The sequence below is a fragment of the Petaurus breviceps genome, unplaced genomic scaffold (genome assembly GCF_028583685.1).
Source record: "Petaurus breviceps papuanus isolate PSGF00001 unplaced genomic scaffold, PetGlider_PUasm1.0 90639, whole genome shotgun sequence".
In the NCBI taxonomy this organism is placed as follows: Eukaryota; Metazoa; Chordata; class Mammalia; order Diprotodontia; family Petauridae; genus Petaurus; species Petaurus breviceps.
This window is the reverse complement of record NW_027187296.1, coordinates 6,128,838-6,151,863: the sequence shown is the minus strand read 5'-3', so window position 1 is coordinate 6,151,863 and position 23,026 is coordinate 6,128,838. Positions and strand designations below refer to the sequence as shown.

At 37.7% G+C, this 23,026-nt stretch overlaps 1 protein-coding gene across 1 annotated transcript; it reads left to right on the top strand.

Moving 5' to 3' along the window:
* The first annotated feature begins 907 nt into the window (after positions 1 to 907).
* On the top strand, positions 908 to 21,933 carry SERTM1 (serine rich and transmembrane domain containing 1). The gene is made up of 2 exons (XM_069064566.1): positions 908 to 1,004; positions 18,900 to 21,933. Exon 2 carries the CDS (start codon positions 19,086 to 19,088, stop codon positions 19,407 to 19,409), a length of 324 nt encoding a protein of 107 aa, XP_068920667.1. The 5' UTR covers positions 908 to 1,004; positions 18,900 to 19,085; the 3' UTR covers positions 19,410 to 21,933.
* The last annotated feature ends 1,093 nt before the right edge of the window (positions 21,934 to 23,026 follow it).

Sequence of the window (23,026 nt, the reverse complement as noted above, 5' to 3'; positions counted from 1 at the left end):
AGGCAATTGAGGTTGAGAAAGGTTACTATGACTTTCTCAGGGTGGTACAGCTTGCAAGTACTGAGGTAGAATTAGAATTCTGATCTTCCTGAAAATGAAATTGACAATAGAATTGATATTTTGAAGAAAAGTAGTTCATCCTAATGTAGAATGTTGCAAGGATAGAAATACCCAATGGTAGTTAGAAGATGAATGAGACTTAGAAAGAAAAGTTTGGTTTGTTTTTTTTTTACCACATTTCTGTTTTTTCTGGATTCTTTCCTCTTGGGAATTTTTCTAAGAAGCAGTAGTTGTTGAAGTAATGCTTTGGCATCCTGTGATAGAAATGCTAGCTATGCCACTTATCTCCTTTATGTAGACATGACAGACATATCTTATCCTTCACCACCAGAATTGTATTGGGCTGTCTTTACAATTGCTGCCTTCTTGCCCCAGAAAGGGGAGGATCATCTAGAACCTCATTTTTTTTTAAAAAAAAATTTAATTAAAATGTTCATCCTCTGAGACTATTTCCATCTGTCTCATGCATGCACAGTTGGTCCAACCAGTTCTGCGCTGCCTTGCCAAAACTAGATTCTATTCTGATTATTGTTGCACAGTCCATAATGCTGTCCAAAGAAATCCCTCAGCTCATGTTTAAAGATGAATCTGCCCATCTATTACAACCTCAGGTTCATTTTGTACATCACTTACAAAATGATGCCACTGAAAATATTTATAGTCAGATTCTTACTGCCCTTTCCCTACCTTCCAGAATGGATATTCCTGTGCAGACATTTGTCACCCCAATGAAATCTGAATACCCCAGAACATTGTCATGAAAATAGGCTTAGCTTTCACTTTTGAAGGGCTTGTATGCTGGAAACTGCTGAGTTCTGTTTTCTATTTGTACACTTCTTCTAGGACCTCCAACTAACCTGCTTCAGGAGGTAGTGTGCTACCCAACCCTGGAGCTCTTCAAGCAAAGGCTAGATGACCACTTGTCATGTTTGTTGCAGAGAAAGGTACTTTCTTAGATATAGATTGGACTGAGATCCTTTCTAAGTCTGTTATTCTGATTCTATTTTTAACTTATTACCTCATTTTCCACAACTGATAAATGAAAGTTTAAACTAAATGTGGATTTATTCTTATTATTTACTATTAGCTGATTAAATTGTCACTATAGACATTCATTAGCCTTTATCAAAATTATTTCAGTTTCTTAACCAAAATACTTAAATTAAAGTGAAATGAGATGAAGTAATTCTTTACAATGCCCTAGACTCAGTGGATGCCCACTGAACACACACTGAATGAAAGGATATCAATCAGTTAATAAACATTTATTAAGCACCTACTATGTTCCAGGCATATGCTAAACACTAGGGAAATAAAAAAAGGAAAAAGACAATCCTGCCCTCAAGTAGTTTACAATCTAATGGGAGAGCCAACATGTGACATGTGTTTACATATATACATGTGTTATATATATTATATATTATGTGTGTATACATACATACATACAGCAAGCTATATACAGGATAAATAGGAACTACTATAACAGAGGGAAGGCACTGGTATTAAGAGGATTTGGAGAAGGTTTACTGTAGAAAGTGAGATTTTAGTTGGGACTTAAAAGGAAGTCAGGGCAGTTGGTAGTCTGCAGGGAGAAGGAAGTGTTCCAGGCATAGGGCACAGCCAGAGAAAATGGCCAGAGTCAAGGTATGGAGTATCCTGTTCATACAACAGCCAGGAAGTCAGTGTCATCGAATCAAAGAGTTCCTGTCAGGGAATAAGGTATAAGAAGAGTGGGAAGGCAGAAGGGGCACCTCTTACAGACGGCCTCTTCCAGCTCAAAGGGCAGAAAGGACATAGGATAATAGAGGGGATATGCAATTAACATTTTACTGATCCACTACAAGTATCCTATAGGCCATGGTTGAAATTTTTCTTTTTTTTTGTCCAATTGTAATGAATATATGCCGATGCAGTTTCACTTTTTTTGCATATTTGTCTTATATATAGCTGGTTTATATGTATTTGTTTGCATGATGTCTCCCCATTAGACTGTGAACTCCTTCAGGGCAGGGACTGACTTTTTCCTCTTTTTGAATCCTCAGCACTTGGCACAGTGCCTGGCACATAGGAGGCACTTAATAAATGTGTATTGGCTGACTGATTCTTATAACCACAAGCCCCTATTACATAAGAGCTGACCAGAACAATGCCCTGTATAATAATACCTCTTCACTCTCCAGCTTACTATTTCATTTACTTAAACATACTTGTGACCAAATCATGAGCCCTTACATCTATATAATAAAAGACTTATATATCAGCTTTAAGTCAATTGAGTCCCCTTCTACAATTCAGTTGAACATTTATTAAGCATCTGCTGGGTGCTAGAGATATGAAGACAAAATTGGAAATAGCCCCTGCCCTAAAGCAATTTAAATTCTACTATAGTATTGCTGTTAAAAAAAAAGTGGGGTGGGGGGTTTAGTGAAATCACATATGCAAGTCAAACAATTCTTAATTATCTACTAGAAAATACACTTGGCCCTGACAATCACCAGGGTCCCAATTTCAATCCTACTTTCATTCATTATGCCAGGAAAACTGGTCTTTCCTTGACATCCACATGTGGGTTTCCTGTTTTTCATTCCCCAAGGATGGATTCCTCCTCCACTATATGAGACTTCTGTCAAGTAATTCCATTGAGCAAACATTGATTAACCACCTATTGTGTTCAAAGTACTAGGGATACAAAGGCAAAATCAAAACAGCTGCTTCCCCTCCAAGAATATACATCCTACTAGGAAGCATAATATATTCTCAAAATAAGTCTAATGGAAAGGAAACTGAAGAGGGAGAAAGCATTAACTGGGAGGTGGGATGAGGGAGGACTTCATGGAGGAGGTGACATCTGAGTGTAGACTCAAAGGATGTTAAGATTTATTGAGACACAAAGGAGAGAAAGGAGCATCTTCCAGACATAAGGAGGGCTTGTGTATGGAAATAGGAGATGGTGAATCAGGTTCTAAAACAACTAATTCTAGACTGCTTTGTCTAGAACCTTGAGCTCATGATGGAGTAATATGAAATAAGACAGGATTGTAGAGGACCTGGTTACTTTTATGAAGGAAGGACCACTTTATCTTAGGTTATACTACTCTTCCTTGTGCTGGGTCCTGGTGCTAGTGAGGAAGGAGCTTTTCAGAAGTGCTTGCTTCCTATTCTCTCTTATTCCTCTAGTCTGGCTTTCCCTCACTTCCTGATCTGGGTCACTGAGTCAAGAGAGACTGAGAGTAAAGAAGGGCTAGATATGTCAATGTCATTTCCCACTGGGGCTATTGATTATATAATGCCAAAGTAACCAGACAGATCAAAAATTCATTCAATCCAGTGAAAATGGTAGTCAAAATGATGCTTCAGTATTGGGTAGAAGGAACAAGCAGTTGATGAGTTTTTCACTTTTCGACAAGTTTAATGTTTGCCTCACATTTGCATTATAGCCTGAGTATGAGTTTATGAATAAATGGCTGTGTGCATAAATCCCCCAGATGTACCCTCCAAATCATACAGCCTCTCTCATCTCTGTTAGCATGCATAACCAGAAGTGGAATTTATGTTTAAGAAATGAAATGTTAGCTCACCATTATTAAAGGTCATTGTGGGCAGGTGAAAGGAATTGGAAGTTACAAAGGATTTAACACTAGAAGGACCAGAATTTAAGAATAAATAATACTTCAAAGAACAAAGCAAATTTTTGAGCTAATTGTGGTTCTTACTGGTGTTAAAGGGAGAGAGAGTCAGCATGTCTGAACCCAGAGACATAAGGCTCCATGTATCTATTCCAAAGATTAACTACCCAATCAAATGAAATTGAGAAAGAGTCATGGGAGAGCCCAGTTTGAGGCAAATATGGCAAAAGTAGGGGGATTGGAAAGCCTAGGAGATGTGTAAGTGGACAGAGGATCAAATTATACAAGGTCTCCAAAAGACAGAAATTCCTCTTTCTGAGGAAGAATGAACTAGAGTTAAAGCCAGTCCTATGTTGTAAAAGAAAAGTACCCATGATTTTGCTGTGCATAAAAATCACAGCAGAAAGACAGCAAGACATAGTGGATAGGGAAGCTAGCCTTGGAGTCAGGAAGACCTGATTTTTGGTCTTATCTCTGATGCACAAAAGCTATATAAGTATTGGCAACCACTTAATACCAGAGGGGAGCTAAGACTAGAGCTACAGATGCTTTCCTAGTCTTTGCCAATGGAGGGAGCTCTCAACCCCATGAAATTAAAGGTCTGGACCTCTCCCAAGAAAATCACAGCTCTGTTTCTTAGGATTGTGATTATTTGGTTCTGTACAAGTTACTAGAGAAATACTCTGTATTTTGCAGATCACCTCTGACTTTCTGTCCCTCCCCTCCCCCAGCTGTCTTTTAAAATCTGAAATACATTTATGCTGAACTTGAGCCTACAAATTATTGATTGCTTCTGTATTACCTCTGACACATTCTGGTCCTGAGCTGTTATCTGAAATGACAACAGACTGTTGAGGACTTGATTTCCTCCTACTCTCTATAGCATGACATATCATTTTGTTCCATGTTACAAGGAACATGTATACAGGATCTTTATTTGCCAGACATTTGATATCTATTTGCCAGATTCTCGAGAGCATGCAGGAAGAGACAAAGCACTGGCTCTAGGTACTAGCTAGAGATTAGCAGGATCATGGGAAACTCCAAATGGGAACATGTTTTCCTGATGAAGTGCATCCTGTCCTCTCCTAATATTCATTATAACCATAAGTGCCCAACAAAGACATTTCATTCTGAGCCCTTCCTAAAAATTTCATCGTAGAGTTAATTTGTGTTCTGTGTGGTTTTCTTGATAGATTCTGGCTCATTTTTGTGCTCACAGTTAGGCTATTACAGCACTGGACAGTACATGTTTTATTATGGAAGTGGTAGCTTTTGTCTTTTCTACATGTATGCACACATCTCAGTCACTCTCAGAATAGAATGCTACCCCATGAACAGTTTTATTGATGTGCTTTTTTCCATATTTTTAGCATTTTGAGGCATTTGTCAGTTAGTGAGATAAAATACTAAATTGTTGACCTTGTACCCTGTTTTAAGAATCAAGTGATTTCAAGAGTGCCAACTCTAGCCCCAGATAAATGTCCAGTGGAGGTAGCCATTGATTTAACAGGAAACAGATATGTATTTTTCAGAACCTATATTCAACTTCTCATCCCCCTGGTGTAAGGAAATCCTGGTGGTTAACTCATCTCACCATTACAGATCAGGAACTTATCCCACTTATAACCATATAGTTTCCTGAGGCTTTAGTCAAGTGACTTGTCCAGATTCATAGTCAGCATGTCAGAGGCAAGAATCAAACCCAAGATTCCTTCCTTCCTTCCTTCTTTCCTTCCTTCCTTCCTTCCTTCCTTCCTTCCTTCCTTCCTTCCTTCCTTCCTTCCTTCCTTTCTTCCTTCCTTCTTTCCTTCTTTCCTTCCTTTCTTCCTTCCTTCCTCCTTTTCTCCCTCTCTCCCTCCCTCCCTTCCTTCCCTCCCTTCTTCCCTTCCTTCCTTCCTTCTTTCCCTTTCTTCCTCCTTCCATCCATCCTTCCTTCCTTTCTTCTAGTGTTATGGTTGGCCTTATATCTGCTACATCATACTTCCTCTTAAACTTACACATACCCTATCCCTGACTTGAGAGGGGAAAAAAGATGACCTAGTTATATAGGAAGACCAAAGAGTGACTGATAAATAGGCCAAGTGCTCCTTAAGTATCCACCCAACATCAAGAGATTTAGAGAAAGCATGTAAGGTGGACTCCTGTGGCGGATTGACAAGAGGATGTGGTGGAGAGTTACACAGGCTGGCTAGGCGTGGCTGAGGACACATGGTAATCTCCATTGTTGGAGGGAGCAGCCACACTGTGGGACCTCATTGAATATCCCTGACTGCTTTCTATGTGCCATCTTGGTAGATCTGCTACCCCCTTTCCTCGACAGTCTTGATGGTACAGTGGATAGAGCACTAGGCTTGGAGTCAAGGAGGCTCCAGTCTGGCTTAAAACCATAGTCAGACACTTATGAGCTGGGTGACCTTGGTCAAGTCACTTCATCCTCCTCTGCTTGTTTCCTCCTCTGCAAAATGGAGATAATAATAGCAACTACCTCCCAGGGGAGAGTTATTCTCCTAGGCTAGTGCTGTGAGGATAGAATGAGATATTGGTAAAGTATTTTTGCAGACCTTTAAGTATTATATAAATGCTAGCTATTGTTGATGGCAAATCATTTAGCAAACATTTATTTGGGGCCCTACTCTGTTCCAGGAACTATAGGAAGCACTAGAGATACCAAGACAGAAATGAAACCGTTTCCACCTCCAAGAATCTTACAATCTATAGCAGTAAAATGGGATATGTATATGTATACATCAACGTGGGGGGAGTGAGTCCATGATCTCACATTGGTATCAGGGTCTTCCAAAATGGAAACTCCTTCTTCCAATATAAAAGATCACCTACCCTGCAATGTACAGTCTTAGGGACTTGCCTGGGGACACTGAGAGTTTATGTGATTTATCTAGGATAATATAGACAATATATGTCATACAAATACAAACTAGAACTCAAGTCCAGTATCCTCCTAGATGAGGAAACTGAAGCCCAGAAAAGTTTGCACAGAGATACACAGCTAATACGTTATTGAGAAAAAAAATCTGAACTTAGTTCTTCCTGACTCTAAACCCAGGACTGACTTTATCCTTCACCTCAACCAGTACTGTAAGCTGCTTCTAGAGCTGTTACTAATTAGTCTGTATTAGAACCATTTTCCCACCCCACCTAAGTCAAGATGCTTACAGAAATGTGGTAGGATTATTAAATTTTTAGTGTGAGCTTTTACACTTTGAAAATCAGGACATGATGAATTATTGTTCTGTTGGTATCTTGACTTAAAGTGATATAGAAAATGTTAATAACAAATTAAACTTAAACATTGGTGCTACCTACATTTTTTATTTTTTAATTTAATATTTTCTTTTTCCCAGTTAATGTAAAAATAATTTTAATATTTTTTTCAAATTTTGAGTCCTAAATTCTCCCTCCCCTTCCCTCTTATTGGCAAGACAAGCAATTTGACATAGGTTATACATGGGTAGTCACTACATTTTGTTTCAGAGAGTCTGTCATTAACCATTTATAAGCACACCACTGAGATGCTGCTTGCTGCTTGGGTGGCCAGGTAGGGCTTTTCTACCCTGGAACATAAAAGAAAACTGCAAGAGGAGGATCCATCTGGTGTTTTCTGAACAGCACTGGTCAATACAGAGTGAATGCAAGGAACTCTCCCAAACCTCTAACTCAGACCAGGATTCAGTTACCCTTAGCAGAGCCAGTAATGAGTAATAAGGCTTCCTAGATGAGTCACCTGTCCACAGTCTCCAGGCACATCTCCCTGTTCAGTTGTTTTTCAGTCATGTCCAACTCTTCATAACCCCATTTTGGGTTTTCTTGACAAAGATGCTTAACCTTTTCCTTCTCCAGCTTATTTTACAGATGAGGAAACTGAGGCAAAGAGAGTTAAGTGACTTGCTCAGGGTCACACAGCTACTAAGTGTCTGAAGTCAGACTTGAACTCAAGAAGATGAGTCTTCCTGACTCCAGGCCTGGCACTCTATCCACTCAACCACCTAGCTGCCCTGCTGCAGCCAAAACTGAACTTTCTGTAGAGCATAGCCTTTAAAGCTTCTTTCCCAAGACTTGAGCACTAGCAGGTGTCATAGATTTACTGAGATAGTGAATCCCTGGGCTTGGTTGACCATCCTTCCTAATGAATCAGGCCTCAGGTTCTCTGGGCCAGTACTGGCTTGTTAGGTTTTACTGGCCTATTCCAGAGTATTTCCAGGGAATATTTTTGGTATCCACAGGGTATAAACTTTGAAGTTTGTATCCTATTTTCTTTTCATGAGTATTCTGCTAAATATGAACCACTAATTCTGGCAGTCCCAAACTATATATATTCACTCAGTCTGCCTGAGCTGCTGGTTCCTAAAGTGTCTTCTTTGGAGAACCTAATTTTCCCTGATAATAGACAGTCAATCACCATGCTTTATCTGTCAGTCATTATGGAAGAATGAAAGAATGGGAGAATTTATGTAGCACAATTTGTATGTATATATTATGCTAAAGATTGGGTTAATATCCCAGATGGGGATTAGGGTAATTAATTAGGGTACTATTCGTGGTTCTATTAGGAATGACAAGCATTCATTAGCTTTACTAAACCTTCTTCTTAAAATTTTATCACAACTACCATTAGTAATGAAAATATTTGATGAATCTGAGTCCCTCCTGGGAAATAATAGGTTTAAGAAATTCACACTAGTTAAGAGAATGTAGGCTATCTTGAAAGAAGACCTGATTTAAGGAAATAAATGGTTACAGTTGATAATACACATGTAAATAACACCCTACTTAATTAAATTGCTAATAATTCTTCCCTGGTGATAGATATTATCTTAAATTCAAATCTTAAGCTGAACCATTTTGAGACTACACAGCATATTTTCAGATAGATATTTACATCTATTTATTTTTGTATACCATTCAGATTCATGCAATTAAAAGGCTGAAAATATCTTCAGGCATAAAGATAAATGTATGAGTATGGTATCCTACTTTTAATCACACTCCTTTCCTTCTCTTGCCAGATCTCTCCGTTACCTTGATGGAGGTAATTTCTCTCAATCAAATAATAATAGGGCATAGTTTACTGGGGAGAGATTGGACACCATCTCTAGGTTGGAAATTTTTCTTTGGCTCTATCAACATAAGCACAATAGAGATTTGAGGAAATCATCTTAAATTATTCCCCACTCCCAACCCCAACTTTTTACCTCAATTATCTAGATACTTCAGGTAGAAGTATTTTTTTTATCTTTGAATCTCCAGGATTATTAGCATTTAAGATTATGTATATAATCATAATTTGATTTGTACATCAGTGAAAAGTAATTATTAAGTGCTCGCTATATTCCAGGCATTGGGAATAGAAAGGTAAAAATTAAATAATCCCTGCTCTCAAGTTTACATCTATTGAATGTAATATTTTCTTCCATGATGCAGCCTTCTCCATGAAGCCCTCCTTGATTCTTCCAATTAGTGTTTTATAGAGCTCTTTCCTAAACAAAAACTCTCTAAAGTAGGTAGTATATTAGTATTCCCATTTTACAGATGAAAAAAACTGAGAGTCAGAGAGTGTTATGTGACTTGCCCAGATTCACATAGCTAATAAATGTCAGGATTGGCACTGAGTTCTTCAGACTCCAAGATCAATTTTTTTGAAAAATTTTTTTATGTCACTCTTGTTCTCATAGAGCCTTTGTATGTATGAGATCTCCCTCATAATTCTCACCTTTAGATCAGCAAATAACCAGAGAACCATCAGCCTCTTCCATGTCTCCCTCTGCTGTTCCCAGAAATTTTAGCTGCTCACAGAGCTTGTCTAGAATTGTTTTTTCCAGTACTCCTGTTGGAAGTGTTGAGTAGATGTTCTCTCCTAATTGTCCTTCACATTTCCATTCTACTCTTTCTTTGTAGACTGATTTCAAGTACTTGCTCTCATGTACTCTACATTTCAGTCAAACAAGTATAATTGCTCTACCTCATATACAGGGTCCCACCTCCCACTTCTAAAACTAGCTGTGTGACCTTGGGCAAGTCACTTAACCCCAATTGCCCTGCTCTCCCCTCTCCAAGAAGAAAAAAAAAAGATTATATACATATAGGTTTATATATAAACATATATACAAATATGTATATATTTTTAATGGCACTAAAACTTTTGGGACACTATGTATGTGTGGATGAATGGATAGATGGATGTGTTTCATGTGTGTATATGTATGTGTTTCTGTGTGTGTGTGCACATATACAGGCAAAGGCAGAATGTTGCTTCCAGTTTATGATTTGATGTTTCTTTGAAATAAGAGATAATAAACAATTTGGAATTTTATTCAACTAATTGAAGAGTGACTCAGAGTGCAAAACATGTGGTGGAGTGATACTTAACATGGGAAAACAAATGTCACCAGGTTACACACATTGGTACCTGTGCCCAAGATTGCTTATTCAAATCGGAGTAAAGTGCTAAAACTAGCTTGAAAGGCAGCTGTAATATAATCGAGAGGGCACTGGATTTAGAATCAGAAAATCTGCCTTCCAGTCTTGGCTCTGGCATTTGCTAGTTTGGCCAAGTCACTTTAGTTTCCTCATCTGTATGATCAAGGTCAAAGCATACATGTTACCTGCCTCAAAGACCTCTTGCAATGATTAAAATACATGACAGTGGATATAGAGTATTTTATCAATTATAAAGCAGTGTATCATTGATAGCTATTTATGGTTTGTTTGTTTTTTTGCCTTTTGGAGGGCAATTGGGGTTAAGTAACTTGCCCAAGGTTACATGGCCAGCCCTTTTTGTGTGGGTGTTGTCTGAGGCCGGAACTGAACTCAGGACCTCCTGACTCCAGGCCAGCACTTTACTCACTGTGCCACCTAGCCGCCCCAATAGCTATTTATGTTGAGGGCAGAACTCAAGGGGTGACCACAAACTAAAGAGTTTCCAGTGTCTTCCCTCAAGGAAGCTTAAGAAATCCCTGAATTTCCATGTATTCTGGAGTTATGGGCAGCTTATGGCCAATGGACAAAGGATACAAGCAATAAATCAATAAGACTGCTGATAACCAGCTATAGCTAGCCTTGAGCAACCTGGAGTCTTAAGGCTCCCCAGAAAACAGCTTGCTGGTTTAGTGTCCTCTAAAACATAACACTACAGGGTGTTATGAATATTTGCTAGTCCTACCCTTGGAAATCATTGATTAGGAAACAAAGCTTAAAATGATACAGACTCATATTAGGCACTTTGTAAGTGCCAGTTAGATTAGATATGAAGCTAACAGATGAATGGATAAAGGATCAAATGAGATGATATTTGTAAAGCTTAACTCAGTGCCTGACATATAGTAGGTGCTTAATAAATGCTTATTCCCTCTCCCTACTTAACCATGCTGTCCCAGGGTAGCCATATTTCTTCCCTGCCCCCTCCCTAACTGAAAGCACCTTTCCTGCTTTTTGCCTCAGGAACAAAACTTCCTGATTATGGTTATACTGGAAATAGATGGTTTAAATGATTTCACTTTTAATTGTGCAATCCAAATGGTAGGTAGCAGAGAAAGAGCATGTCAATGGACAAATAGCAGTCCATTTTTCCAGAGCAGGGACTTGTCTAGTCTTGTTCAAGCTAATCACACTTCCCTTTGAAGATTATGCTATTGTATAATCAGATTTCACTGGTAAGAAATTAGAGATTTTTTTCTTTTATACACTTCCTAAATTATTGAGTATGATTCAGAACTAAGGGGAAATTGAGCCTGAAAGCTCTCATTAAAAATGCTATAACATCTTGAAAGACCAATATTACTTCCTACCTTTCTTTCCACAGACTCATTATAGCTTTTGCCCACAAATCTGCACATCATAATTCTAGGGCTGTTTTCTTTATACAATTTTTCAAAGGTTTAAGGAGCGGCCTTGTTTTTTGCCCAAAGGTTATCATCATCCACCCATCCTCCCCTGAAAAGCTTGTATTTTTTCTGTAAGCTTCAGGTTGCTCCCTATTTTATTTCTTATTGAGTCCATTGTAATTATATTAGCCAGAACAGGCGGTCTTTCCTTGAATTGGAGCACAAAGCTCCCTGATCTCTCTAAAATGACATAACTACATCATGGAAATACTGCCTCAATTGTGTTTTTAAGAAATAAATTCTTTCTACCGTAGCTTTCTAGATTTAAAGCTGAAAGGGACTTTAAAGGTCATCTAGTCTTAAACTGTCCTCTCCCCTCCCTAATTTCACCCCTCATATTTTACAAAGGAGGAATGTATTTGCCTTTTGATGCTGTTGTTCCAGGTCCAAGGAAAGCCATTTCAAAAGCCAGGAAGAAAATGTCTATCTACAATCTGAATTTGAACTATTGAAATTCATGATGTCAGCCTTTAAAACTCTTTAAATAGTAGGGTTTAATTGCTCAGGTGGAAAATTGACAGAAAGAAAGTAGAGTTGCTTAATTTCCAGGTAGGGACTTGGCATCTTTGAACTTGGGATTTTTGGACCAGAAAGGACAGAACAAAATGGCTAATGGGTGGTTGATATGTGAGATAACTAATGGGATTGATAATAACAGTGACCTACGATTAATGACTTCCTCTCTTGGCTCAGTTGAAGTATATGCTGAAGTATTAATACAACTGGTAAATGTAATTGCTGAGCCAATATCAATGATCTTTGAAAGGAAAGGGAGGACTTATTACAGGACTGGAGAAGGGTAAATGTCCCACTTTTTTGAAAAAAGAAGAGAATGGAATCTTACACTATAGTTCATTTTGCTTAAATTCCTACAAATTCTTGGAAGTATTATTAAAGAAATGGTTAACAAACATCTGGAAAAGGAAACAGTGAGAACAGAGGAATAATGATTTCCTCAAGCATGAGCTAACTTCAGACTAACCTTAAAGCTTTTTTAAGTAGAATTGTTAGACTAATAGAACAAAGTAATGCTATAGGTTTTCCTCAATTTTAGCAAAGCATTTGATAAATTCTCATGATATTTTTGCTGATGAGGTTGGACAGAAATGGGCTAGAAGATAATACAGTTAGTTGGATTCAGAACTGGCCATGTGATCAAACCAAGAACAGTCACTAAATTAATCAACAGCAACCTGGAAAGATGTGTTCTGTGGAGTATCCTAGAGATTTGTGATTGGTCCTCTGTAACATTTTTATCCACGATGTAGAAAAAAGTTTTAAATAGCATAAATGCTTCACAAATTTGCAGATGATAGAAAGCTAGAAAAAGAGAGCTAGTAGACTGGATGAGAGTCAAGATTCAGAAGGACTTTGACAGGTCCTAGATAACTGTAATAAAATGAATGAGAGACACAGTATCTAGGAATAAGAAGGCAACATCTCACTGAACACATTATGAATTTTGTATTCACTTTTGGATGCCACATTTTAGAAAGGACTCTGATATGTGTCCAAAGGAGAATGATCAGGGCAGTAATGGGCTATGCATAAATATCATATGAGGAACAGTTGAAGGAATTCAGGATGTTTCAGCCTGGAGATGAGAAGACTTAGAAGGGCTATAACTGTCATCAGTAAGAACCCTCATGTGGGAAAGGGATTAAATTTGTTCTGCTTGGCCTCAAAGGATAGGGCCAAGAACACTGGGTTAAAGTAACAAAGAAGCCCATTCCCTGATGTGAGGAAAAACACCTTAATGTTTTTCTAAAAGCACAATGGGCTGCTTTGGAAGGTAATGGCTTACTCCACTCTCTGGTGGATTGAAGAAGGGATTCTTTCTAGAAGTGGCTTGGCCTAGTTGACCAGTTGCTGAAATTGTGTGATTCTATGATTTTTATTATCTCTCCAAAACTATTCCCATTCTTCCGTATTGTAGTGCATATATGACTAGAAAGCTTTGATTCATTATGGACTCCTCCCTATCCCTCACTCACATACTCAATTTGTTGTTAATTCTATCTTTTCTACTTTGGAAATGTCTGTCCCTTCTGTCCCCTCTTTTCTGTTCCCACTATCACAACCCTTGATTGGCTCCTCAGTAGCTGTTACGAGACTAGCTGGTTGTTTCTTCTCTATTTTCCAGAAGTCTACAGTCAATCATACACATTGCTGCCAGATTAATCATGCTAAAAACCCAGTTCTGACCATGTGGCTTTCCTAATAAAGACCTTCAATGGCTTTCTTAATGCCACCTAGTTAACACTAAAAGCCTTAGTTTGGCATTGAAGGGCATCAACCTTCTGATTATCAACAATTCTACCAATAATCCATCCAGATTAGCTCCCCTTGTTCTCCACCTGCCCTGTGCTTTAGAGAGGTCATTCAAGCTCCTCAACTAAGTCTCTGAATAAAACAAATGCTTTTTTCCCAGAAATATATATTCTGACCAAACTTGACTATTTACTGTTTCATATTCCAAATATTCCTGAAATATTCTCATGTCTCTGTGCCTTTGCTCAGGCTGTCTCCTGCACATTGACTCTCCTTTCTCCTTCACCAATTTGTTGAAGTCCTACCCAGCTTTCAAGGTCATATTCTCCATGAAAATCTGGACTCTATAAGCAACTAAGTTTCAAGTATTTTTTCCTTTGAATTCTACAGAATGAGAGATCTCAGATATGAACTAAAGTAACAGAATTGCAATATCCTTAGTGTGTCACTTGTTCAGCTGAGGAAAACATTTCATTAATGTCATGTTGAGATATGTACAATCTAATCTCTTTCAATTCTAACTCACCTTTACTTATATTCCTGGGAATACTCATTTGGAATGTGGACCAAGAAGGCTTGAGTGTAGAGAACATTAAATGAAGATCTATGGGGAGAGGGTCTTTTATTAAATGATTTCTCCAAACTGTCCATTCAGATTTCCTTTTGGAAAAAAAAATTAAAAGCTTTCAAGTTCCTACTGAAGGAGAAGGAGCAATAGACAGCAAATTAAAACAAGGTTCACAAACCAACAGGTTGGTTGTGATAATTTAAGGGGCAGATATTGTATACTGGCTTTGTCTATTAGAATAACATACTGAAGTGGCCTGGCCAGGGATGTGAGAGTCAATTTCCAGGTGGATCATTTCATTCTGTTTCAGGGTTGTAAATGGTACCCTTTATTCCAATCAGATGTATTGGGAATATATGCATAACAGGGACAGGACTGGAGTATGTGAATGGATCCTCAAACTCTACAATTACTACTTGGGCAATGGTTCAGATGGCTTACCTTAGCCTCTTATCTGACTGACAGAAAGTTAGATTTTTGAGGACTGGAGATTTTTCTCTTTGTCCCCCAAGCTTAGCCAGGTGCTTTGAATATAATAGGATCTTCACCTATATTTCAGGAATGGAATTGAATGGACTATAGAATTGTTACACTTCAAGCCTTTTCTCTTGTCAGTAGGAGAGAGAAAATGTATGTTCCAAGGTAAAACTAATCGACAGCTAATCAGTCTGGTAGAAGTGAAATACTTGGAAATGTAAGGGCACAGACATTTTTAATGTGCAAACATTACAAAAATGGAGACAGAAATATGGCTGTCCAGGGGAGGAAGCATTTTTAAGGAGCTTGGCCTCTTGCAACAGAGAAAAATTCTGGCCATGGACTCAGGAAAGGAATTCCATGCTAAAAAAGGAAGTGTATTATGAGTTACCCCTTTGCCACACATGTGTCCTACACATTTGCTTCACTACCATTGTATTATAATTTAAACCCACTCTTCCTGAGAGCCTGGGTACATTTCTGTACCATTTGTTCTAACTCTCCCACTGGCATATTATTAGAGGGAAGCATAACAGTAAGGGTTTGTGAGCAATAAAACTAGAAACTCAGACCCTTGGAGATACCCCTAGAGCCTTGGGAAGAGGAGATATAGTAAACCGTTCTCTGATGTCCCCAAACTACTAGTGGGAGTGAGAGTTGGGAGAGTAATCCAAAGGACATGTTGAATAAACAAAAATAGAAAAGAAGAAAGAAGACTTGGTTCATATTGTAAGAGAATTCCCTGCTGCCTACAGTTAACACAGGCTGGTTCCTTCACCTGTATTTAGCTGATACTACATAAAATCAGATTGGTGTATTTCTTGGTCTAATCACTTTGCAAGAGTAGACACAGCCATTCAGCCGTTCTCAGTTCACTTTGTGATAAAAGAATATCTGGCTTAACTTGGTCACTGCCATTTACTTAAGATGAGCACTTTACACAGCTAGCTTGCAAAATCAAGCTGAGATATCAACTACAGGCTAGCTTTCCCGCTTTAGCTGATATGGATCTTCCCCTTCTATTCTTTGACATGTAAATCATCTTCTTTCCTATTTGCTCTTTGAAATGCCATTAGACACATTCTGCTTATATAACCAACACTTAGATCATGTAGCCTAAAACTAATGCCCGGAACTTCTTGGTATGTGTTTGGTGTGGCCTGTAGCCTGAGCATGATGAATTACAGGGTTTTTTTTTTATTATTATCTCTGCATTGTTGATTGGTGATTGTCAGCTGTACCTAGTCAGCAGACTCCCAGACAATTTTGTGACAACTTACTACCCAGAGAAGAGCTAACAATGTCTCTGCACTTCTCCATGGTTCAATCTCGAAACATAACAGGATATGACTTTTCTCCATGGAATGCAATGTTTTTCTTTTAATAGCTCCATAAAGGATATAATTTACTGTCTGACAAGTAAGGTAATTGAGACAGAAGGGTCATTGAATGACCTTTGGTCAGTTGGAAGGGTTAGGAGTGAAAGCCACTTTTCCTTGAGAAGCAATGTATTTCCTATTGCAGTATGTTCTGGCTGCCCCTCTAGCTAAACTTAGTTAATAAAGAATCGTAATTTCTCCCACAACTTGTTTGCTTTATCCCAATGTTCTCCTGAGTTAGTTTGTCAGATTCAGAAAAAAAATTTGGCTGACCATGAAGTGAATCATTTCCACAGGTTTCAAGTTATAATGTTGGGATAGAGCTCTCTCCTCCTCAATCACACATACAATGAGTTTTTGAAGATTGCTTAGGAAAGAGCATCAAAATCCTGCTGCCCTATTTGCTATGTGTCACCTGGAAGGAGAAATATTTGGAGAAGCAGGGAACAGAAAGGGTGAGGGTATGCATTTGAGATGAAGTCTCATCTATAGTTAAAACGCAATCTGTTTGGGAGGAACCATCCAGAAAGGATCGATCTGAAGAGCCCTTCATCCCAGAGGAACTGCAAATTGATTGGATTTCACCTCTGTAACTGCCATCCTGAACTGAATGCTTCATACAGTCTTACACATAAACATGGAAAATTATTCATTTTTGGCACATCACTATTATCCATACATTGCAGAATAAAATATTTAAACAATAAAATGAAGCTACATCCAATTTTCAACCTGAGCAACAAAATGGGGGAAAATGTTTTTGAATTCTACCAAATTAAGTGTATCCTTAACAATACATGTACCCCTTTCTTCTAGATTAGAGTATTGAAATGAAGTTGATTGTTGCTGCCATTTTAAATTTAAGTAGTGATTTGAAAATTCTATTAAATCCCAAACCTTTTTCTCTAAAGTAATTTAAGGAGAAGAATGGAAAATCAGGACACACTATTTCTTTGTTCATAATATCATCATATTAAGGTTATCTAGTAAAAGAGACTTTTTACAGAAATCTTCCTGTACTATGGGCTTCCTATATACTATTTCAATAGGTGACTAACTCACTATGTACTGTTCTCAGAAACCTTTGAAGGTTAAGCAAAAAAAAAAAAACCTTTAGTATTGGTCAGTTTTCTCAGAAACTAGAAATAATAAGGATTCTTTTGTTCTCTGCAGTTCAACTGCTTTATAACATGACAGTTCTCCTTTGTGCCTCGGTTTTCCCACCAGTTAATGACAGATATCATTGTTAAATCATTAGTTAAAATAACTAATATTTATATTGTATTTTAAAGTTTATGAGTTAATCATTTATTTATATTGTACTTTATATTACACTTTCAAGTTTACAGTGTTTTCCATTACCATATTATAATACAGTATAGGATAAGCATAGTATAACAGTATAATATAGTACAGCATATAACATCATATATACTATATTAATACTATATTAGGCACTATAGTATCTAGTATGAGACATATAATAAATCATAATATATTTTATAGTATCCTATATAATAGTTTATATATGTACTAAACTATATATACTGTATGCATAGTTGAGTAGTTAGTGTCCTGTGTTCTCAAAATGACCTCACTGTATTAGAGTCAAGTTACAGTGTGTCCAACTGGCTGAGCAGACCAATATGAACTGGGAAGGCTCTACCACAGGTTGGACATAAATAGTGAATATTTGAGGTGGATTCTCTAAATTTGCACATCTTGCATATGTGTATGTATGTGTAGTATGTACATATGTATGTATATAGCATATATGTAGTTCATTGATTTCCACCACACTTTAGCTCAAACTTACCCACCAATGTCAACTTTTTTTTCCTTTAAAACATGGAGGGGAAAGAAAAGAAAAATGGGGAACAGACTGAAAGAAAAGATGCAAGATGTATACATTTTGCTTAGTCTAAGTTAATTGACAAGCCGATTCATGGAAATGGTGGGAAACTCTTGAGTGACTTGGATACCATGAGTTTAAAAGAACTAATATATGACAAAGAAAATCTAAGCTTTCTTCTTTCTAAAATCAATTGACAGGTTTGGCATACATATTAAAATATAGAAAAATTTAGACATTGCTTTTGTCCTCAAGGTGACTATAGTTTAATAGAAGAAACAAGACAAGCAACAGTGATGCCAATAGAAACTACAAATGCAATTATTCGCAGAGTTTGCAGATAGGGGAGAGTTGGTCTGGGGGTGGGTTGATGGGTTTCAGAACTGGTAAAATTTGAATTTCCTGGAGGAGGTAGACCTTGATTTGAATCTTTGGGGGCCTGTGCATAGAGCTTCATACTGCAGCATGTGTTGAAATTGCAACAGATGGAACACATAAGAAATGTATTTTAATTTTATCTTTAGCAACTTAGAGAAACCTAGCACCTAGTGTACTGTGGAGAGATAATAAAAGTTCATTGTCATGTCGTTCATAATGTGATAAATCATACTTGATCCTAGGGAAGAGTTTTGGTTTTGCTCCCACTAGGTTTAATAATCATGTTTCATATAGACACACCAAAAAAAAAAAAAAGGAAAGCAAAAATTCAGAATTGCCTCAGATGTTTCCTCAGTGGTATACTCAATTCTTTCTGTTTTCTTACAGTTCCAGTGGACACCAGATCCTCAGTTGTACTTGGAAAGCAAGACCCTCAGCTCAGATAAAGCAACCAGCTATTTCTGCCAGCATTTCCATGGAAAAATGAAAAATTATAGAATCTGTCCAATTTAACCCTTGTCCCATTGTAACTTCGATCTCCAATACACTCATTCTGTCTCTCACACCACAAAGATGTCAGACCCTGACCCTTCATCTGGATTTGTGGGCAGCGTGGAGAATGGAACTTTCCTGGAGCTCTTTCCCACCTCCCTGTCCACCTCTGTGGATTCATCTTCTGGCCATTTGTCCAACGTTTACATCTATGTTTCAATATTTCTCAGCCTTTTAGCATTTCTGCTCTTGCTCTTGATCATTGCTCTGCAGAGGCTTAAAAACATCATCTCATCCAGTTCATCCTACCCTGAGTACCCTAGTGATGCTGGGAGTTCATTCACTAACTTGGAAGTCTGTAGCATCTCCTCTCAGAGGTCTACTTTCTCCAACCTTTCCTCCTGAAGCAAAATGAAAGAGAACACTTTGGTGCTGGAGGGGGTTAGTTGCATGCTATGGTGACTCTTTCAGGGCCTCCTGGAAGGGGTGACTTTGAACTCTTAGACTACCCCTCATCCCTTAGTCTTAATTTCCCTTTTAATTAGCAGTGCTTTTCATCTCTGAACATAATGCTAACACAAACAGCTTTAAGCATCTAGAAGTGATACAGGGTTTCCCACCCCCAAAGCTGCGTGGCAGACCTAGATCTGCCTCTTAGTAGAGGGATCCATTAATTTCATGGCATTGGACTCTCATATGCTCACCTGAAATTCACCTCACCTGTGTGACATTGGACTGTGTGCTTCTGGACTTCATCTTTCCTGAAAAACCATTTGGCCAATGGAGCCAACCAAACTTCAAGTGAAATTTGTGCTTTTTTGCTATTCAGAATTATTCTGTTTTTTTCCCCCAGTGTTTGAAAGAACATTTTCCATGAGCCAAAAAAATTTTTAAAACCAATTTCAGTTTGAATGTCCCTTGTGAAATTTCTAAAATTTTGAAGAAAGGCTCCAAATGATTAATTTAATTTTTAATGACTCAAAATTATATTTGGCCAGGATTAAGAAGAAATTATTTTCTCATAGAACAAGATAGAAATGACTTGTGAGCCATGCATCAAATTCTCAATATATTCAGTCTCTTGAGGTTTTTTCCCCTTACTTATATGTCCCAGATCAAATGTTCCCTATTTTTATCATTCTTTGTGATGATAATTATCAGTTTAAGGCATATCCTAGTAAAAATAAAAAAGCAGGACTCTTCTTTCATACCTATGATTCTCAACAATGAGAATTAAGCACATGGAGAATAGACTGTAAGCATATTATACTGTCATTACTTGCAACAACCAACTTGATTGAACTGTGCTCATGTATTGTTTCATATTCTTTACACTTTAATGCAGAATTCTGTAAAGGCTACATGACATTAGGTATGTGTTGATTTACATTAAGTTGAAAGTATTAGAAACTGAAATGCAAAAGCTACATATGTATTCTCATTCAAACCACTAAGTAAATGTTACCTCCCTTTTTACTGTTGTCATATGCTATCTAGTACTGTGAATCAGAATTGCAAGATGAGGTCTAAAGCTGATATTTCTTCACATGTATGATGTAATGGTAGGTAAGTCTAGGCTGTGATGGTCAGACCAGGTGTAGCTGGAATCCAAGACCCTGTCCCTGAGACCTGCCATGTAGATGAGTTTAGGTCTTACACATGTAAGAAATTAAACTACACCAAAAAGATATCTGGTTCTTGGAGAGCAAGAATTTTGTATTTAAATAGAAGTACCCACAGCATAAATAAAGGACCTACCACTACTCACTGCCATCAGGTGCCTCATTGCCAAGGTCATGTGTGTACACATGGCAACCCAAATGGCCATTTCTTGTTCAGTATATATATTTTTACAGTCCTCTTCACAACCAGTTCCTGCCCATTTAAAGATTTATAAGACTTAAATCTGAAAGGCATCTTCATAATCTAGCACAACTATTGGTTTGACTGGACAGTCAAAACCATTCAGTCACAAGAATGGCCCCCAAAAGTGACCATTTATTCAGTTCAAGATTTTTCAGGACATTGACATACTGCTTATGTGGGTAAGTGTGGGAAACCTAGAGAATTTATTAGAGTAGAGGACCTCAAGGTTCTTAATTTTAAATATAGCTAAGGATAAATCAGGTCAAGGCCATTTTTAAGTGTGTTCATAAATGACCCAGGAGTTATATGTAGTTGCTACCTTAGGTTGTGTGAGTTTGTGTGGAATCACCTCTGTCACCACATGAAGTACAGCAACTCATAGATGAGGGATTCAAGTAACAGAAAGAGAAATGAAATAGAGACCTGCTTTTTATGCAAATGTTGCTGCTTCTCTCCTTTTATGAATGCATCTAAGTTGGATGAAACACACAAACATATGTGTTTACAATATGGCAATGTCATCTCCATGGCATAGGATCATGCAGATTTCAAAGGGACAATTTTAATTACTAAGAAATAAAATTAGATAAAGCGGCTTTAAATTTTTTTTAATGTTCGGTGTTACCTAAAAGTAATCTTTGTTGCCTTTTTCTTCTAAAAGATACAAAAGTCCCTACTAGAAGAGCTATTCGCAGAAACTACCATTCAAAGAAAGAATTGAATTGCCAGGACACATGCTGAAAGAAATGTGGTCGGCAATTATGATGGTTCATTGCACTCAACTTCATGTGTGATAAATAGCAGCACATCTGTGCACAATTAGTAGAAGATAAATTCTATTTGTTCTTCCCACATTTGCCAAAGCACCAATGCAACTTGAGATGGGTTTGTTTTCAGAGTATTGAAGGTGTTCAAAAGGATTGGAAGTTTACCTGATGAATAAAAAAAAAAGACTGAAACCCATACAAAGTCTGGTTCATTCTGTTTATTACTACTACTACTTCTCCTTTGTTGTTATTCAGTCATTTTAGTAGTAGTGTCTGATTCTTTAAGATCCCATTTTGGAGAGGGTTTTAATGGGCAGATACTGGAGTGGTTTGCCATTTCCTTCTCCAGCTTATTTTACAGATAAAGAAACTGATGCAAATAAGGTTAATCGACTTGCCCAGGGTCATACAGTTAGTAAGTGTCTGAAGCTAATTCAAATGAATTCAGGTCTTCCTTATTCCAGGCCCAGGGGCTCTATCCATTGTGCCACCAAGCTACCCACTACACCAGTACTACTCTTATGTTAATTTGATGGGGGTGATCCAAAAAAAAAATCACTAAATATTTGATTTGTTATGCCTTCACCTGGAGTTACTCCTGGGAATCTCAATCTGCATGTGTACAGTTCAAATTTTTGGCCCCCTAGATGTGAACAAAAGAGTTTCTCTTCCCTGTCTCACTCCAGATCATAGACAAGCACTAACGGTAACAATATATTTACTGGGTACAATATGACCTTCCCAGCCCTCCAAGGAAAATACAGGAAATGCAAAGAACTCAAAGAAGGCCATAAACAAATGTAGAAAACAGGAAGAACTCATAATAGCTTGTAAATAATACAATTCTGTTAACTCTTCAAATGAGTGTAACTTTTCCCCAGGTTCCTAAGTTTCTTCAGACTCATCACCACCCTCTGTTTTGGATTCCCATTAGAGGAAAATCAAATTTGGATCTACCAGACAGACAACAGATTGACATTCCAGTGACATTCTCTTGCCCCCCAGACAGACAAACTTGGAGTCTAAGACAGATATGTACCCCACCCTCCTTCCCATCAGTCTATAGCAGCTAGGTAGTGTGATGGATAGGATGTTGGGCCTGAAGTCAGGAAGGACTTAAGTTCAAATCCAGCCTTACTAGTTCTGTAACTTTGGGTAAGTCACTTAACCTCTATTTACCTCATGGTCCTCAACTGTAAAATGGGGATATTAACAGCATCTACCTTCTAGGGTTGTTGTGAAGATTAAATAGTATTTGTAAAGTGCTTGGCACATAATTCAGCATAAATATCATCATCATCATTAACATTATGATTACCATCTACAGCATCTGAATAACTACTATAGTAGAACGGTACAAAGTTCAAATCTGCCACACATACAAAAAAA

Excerpts from the sequence above, each read along its gene's own strand:
- SERTM1 (XM_069064566.1), top strand. The coding sequence starts at position 19,086 with ATGTCAGACCCTGACCCTTCATCTGGATTTGTGGGCAGCGTGGAGAAT.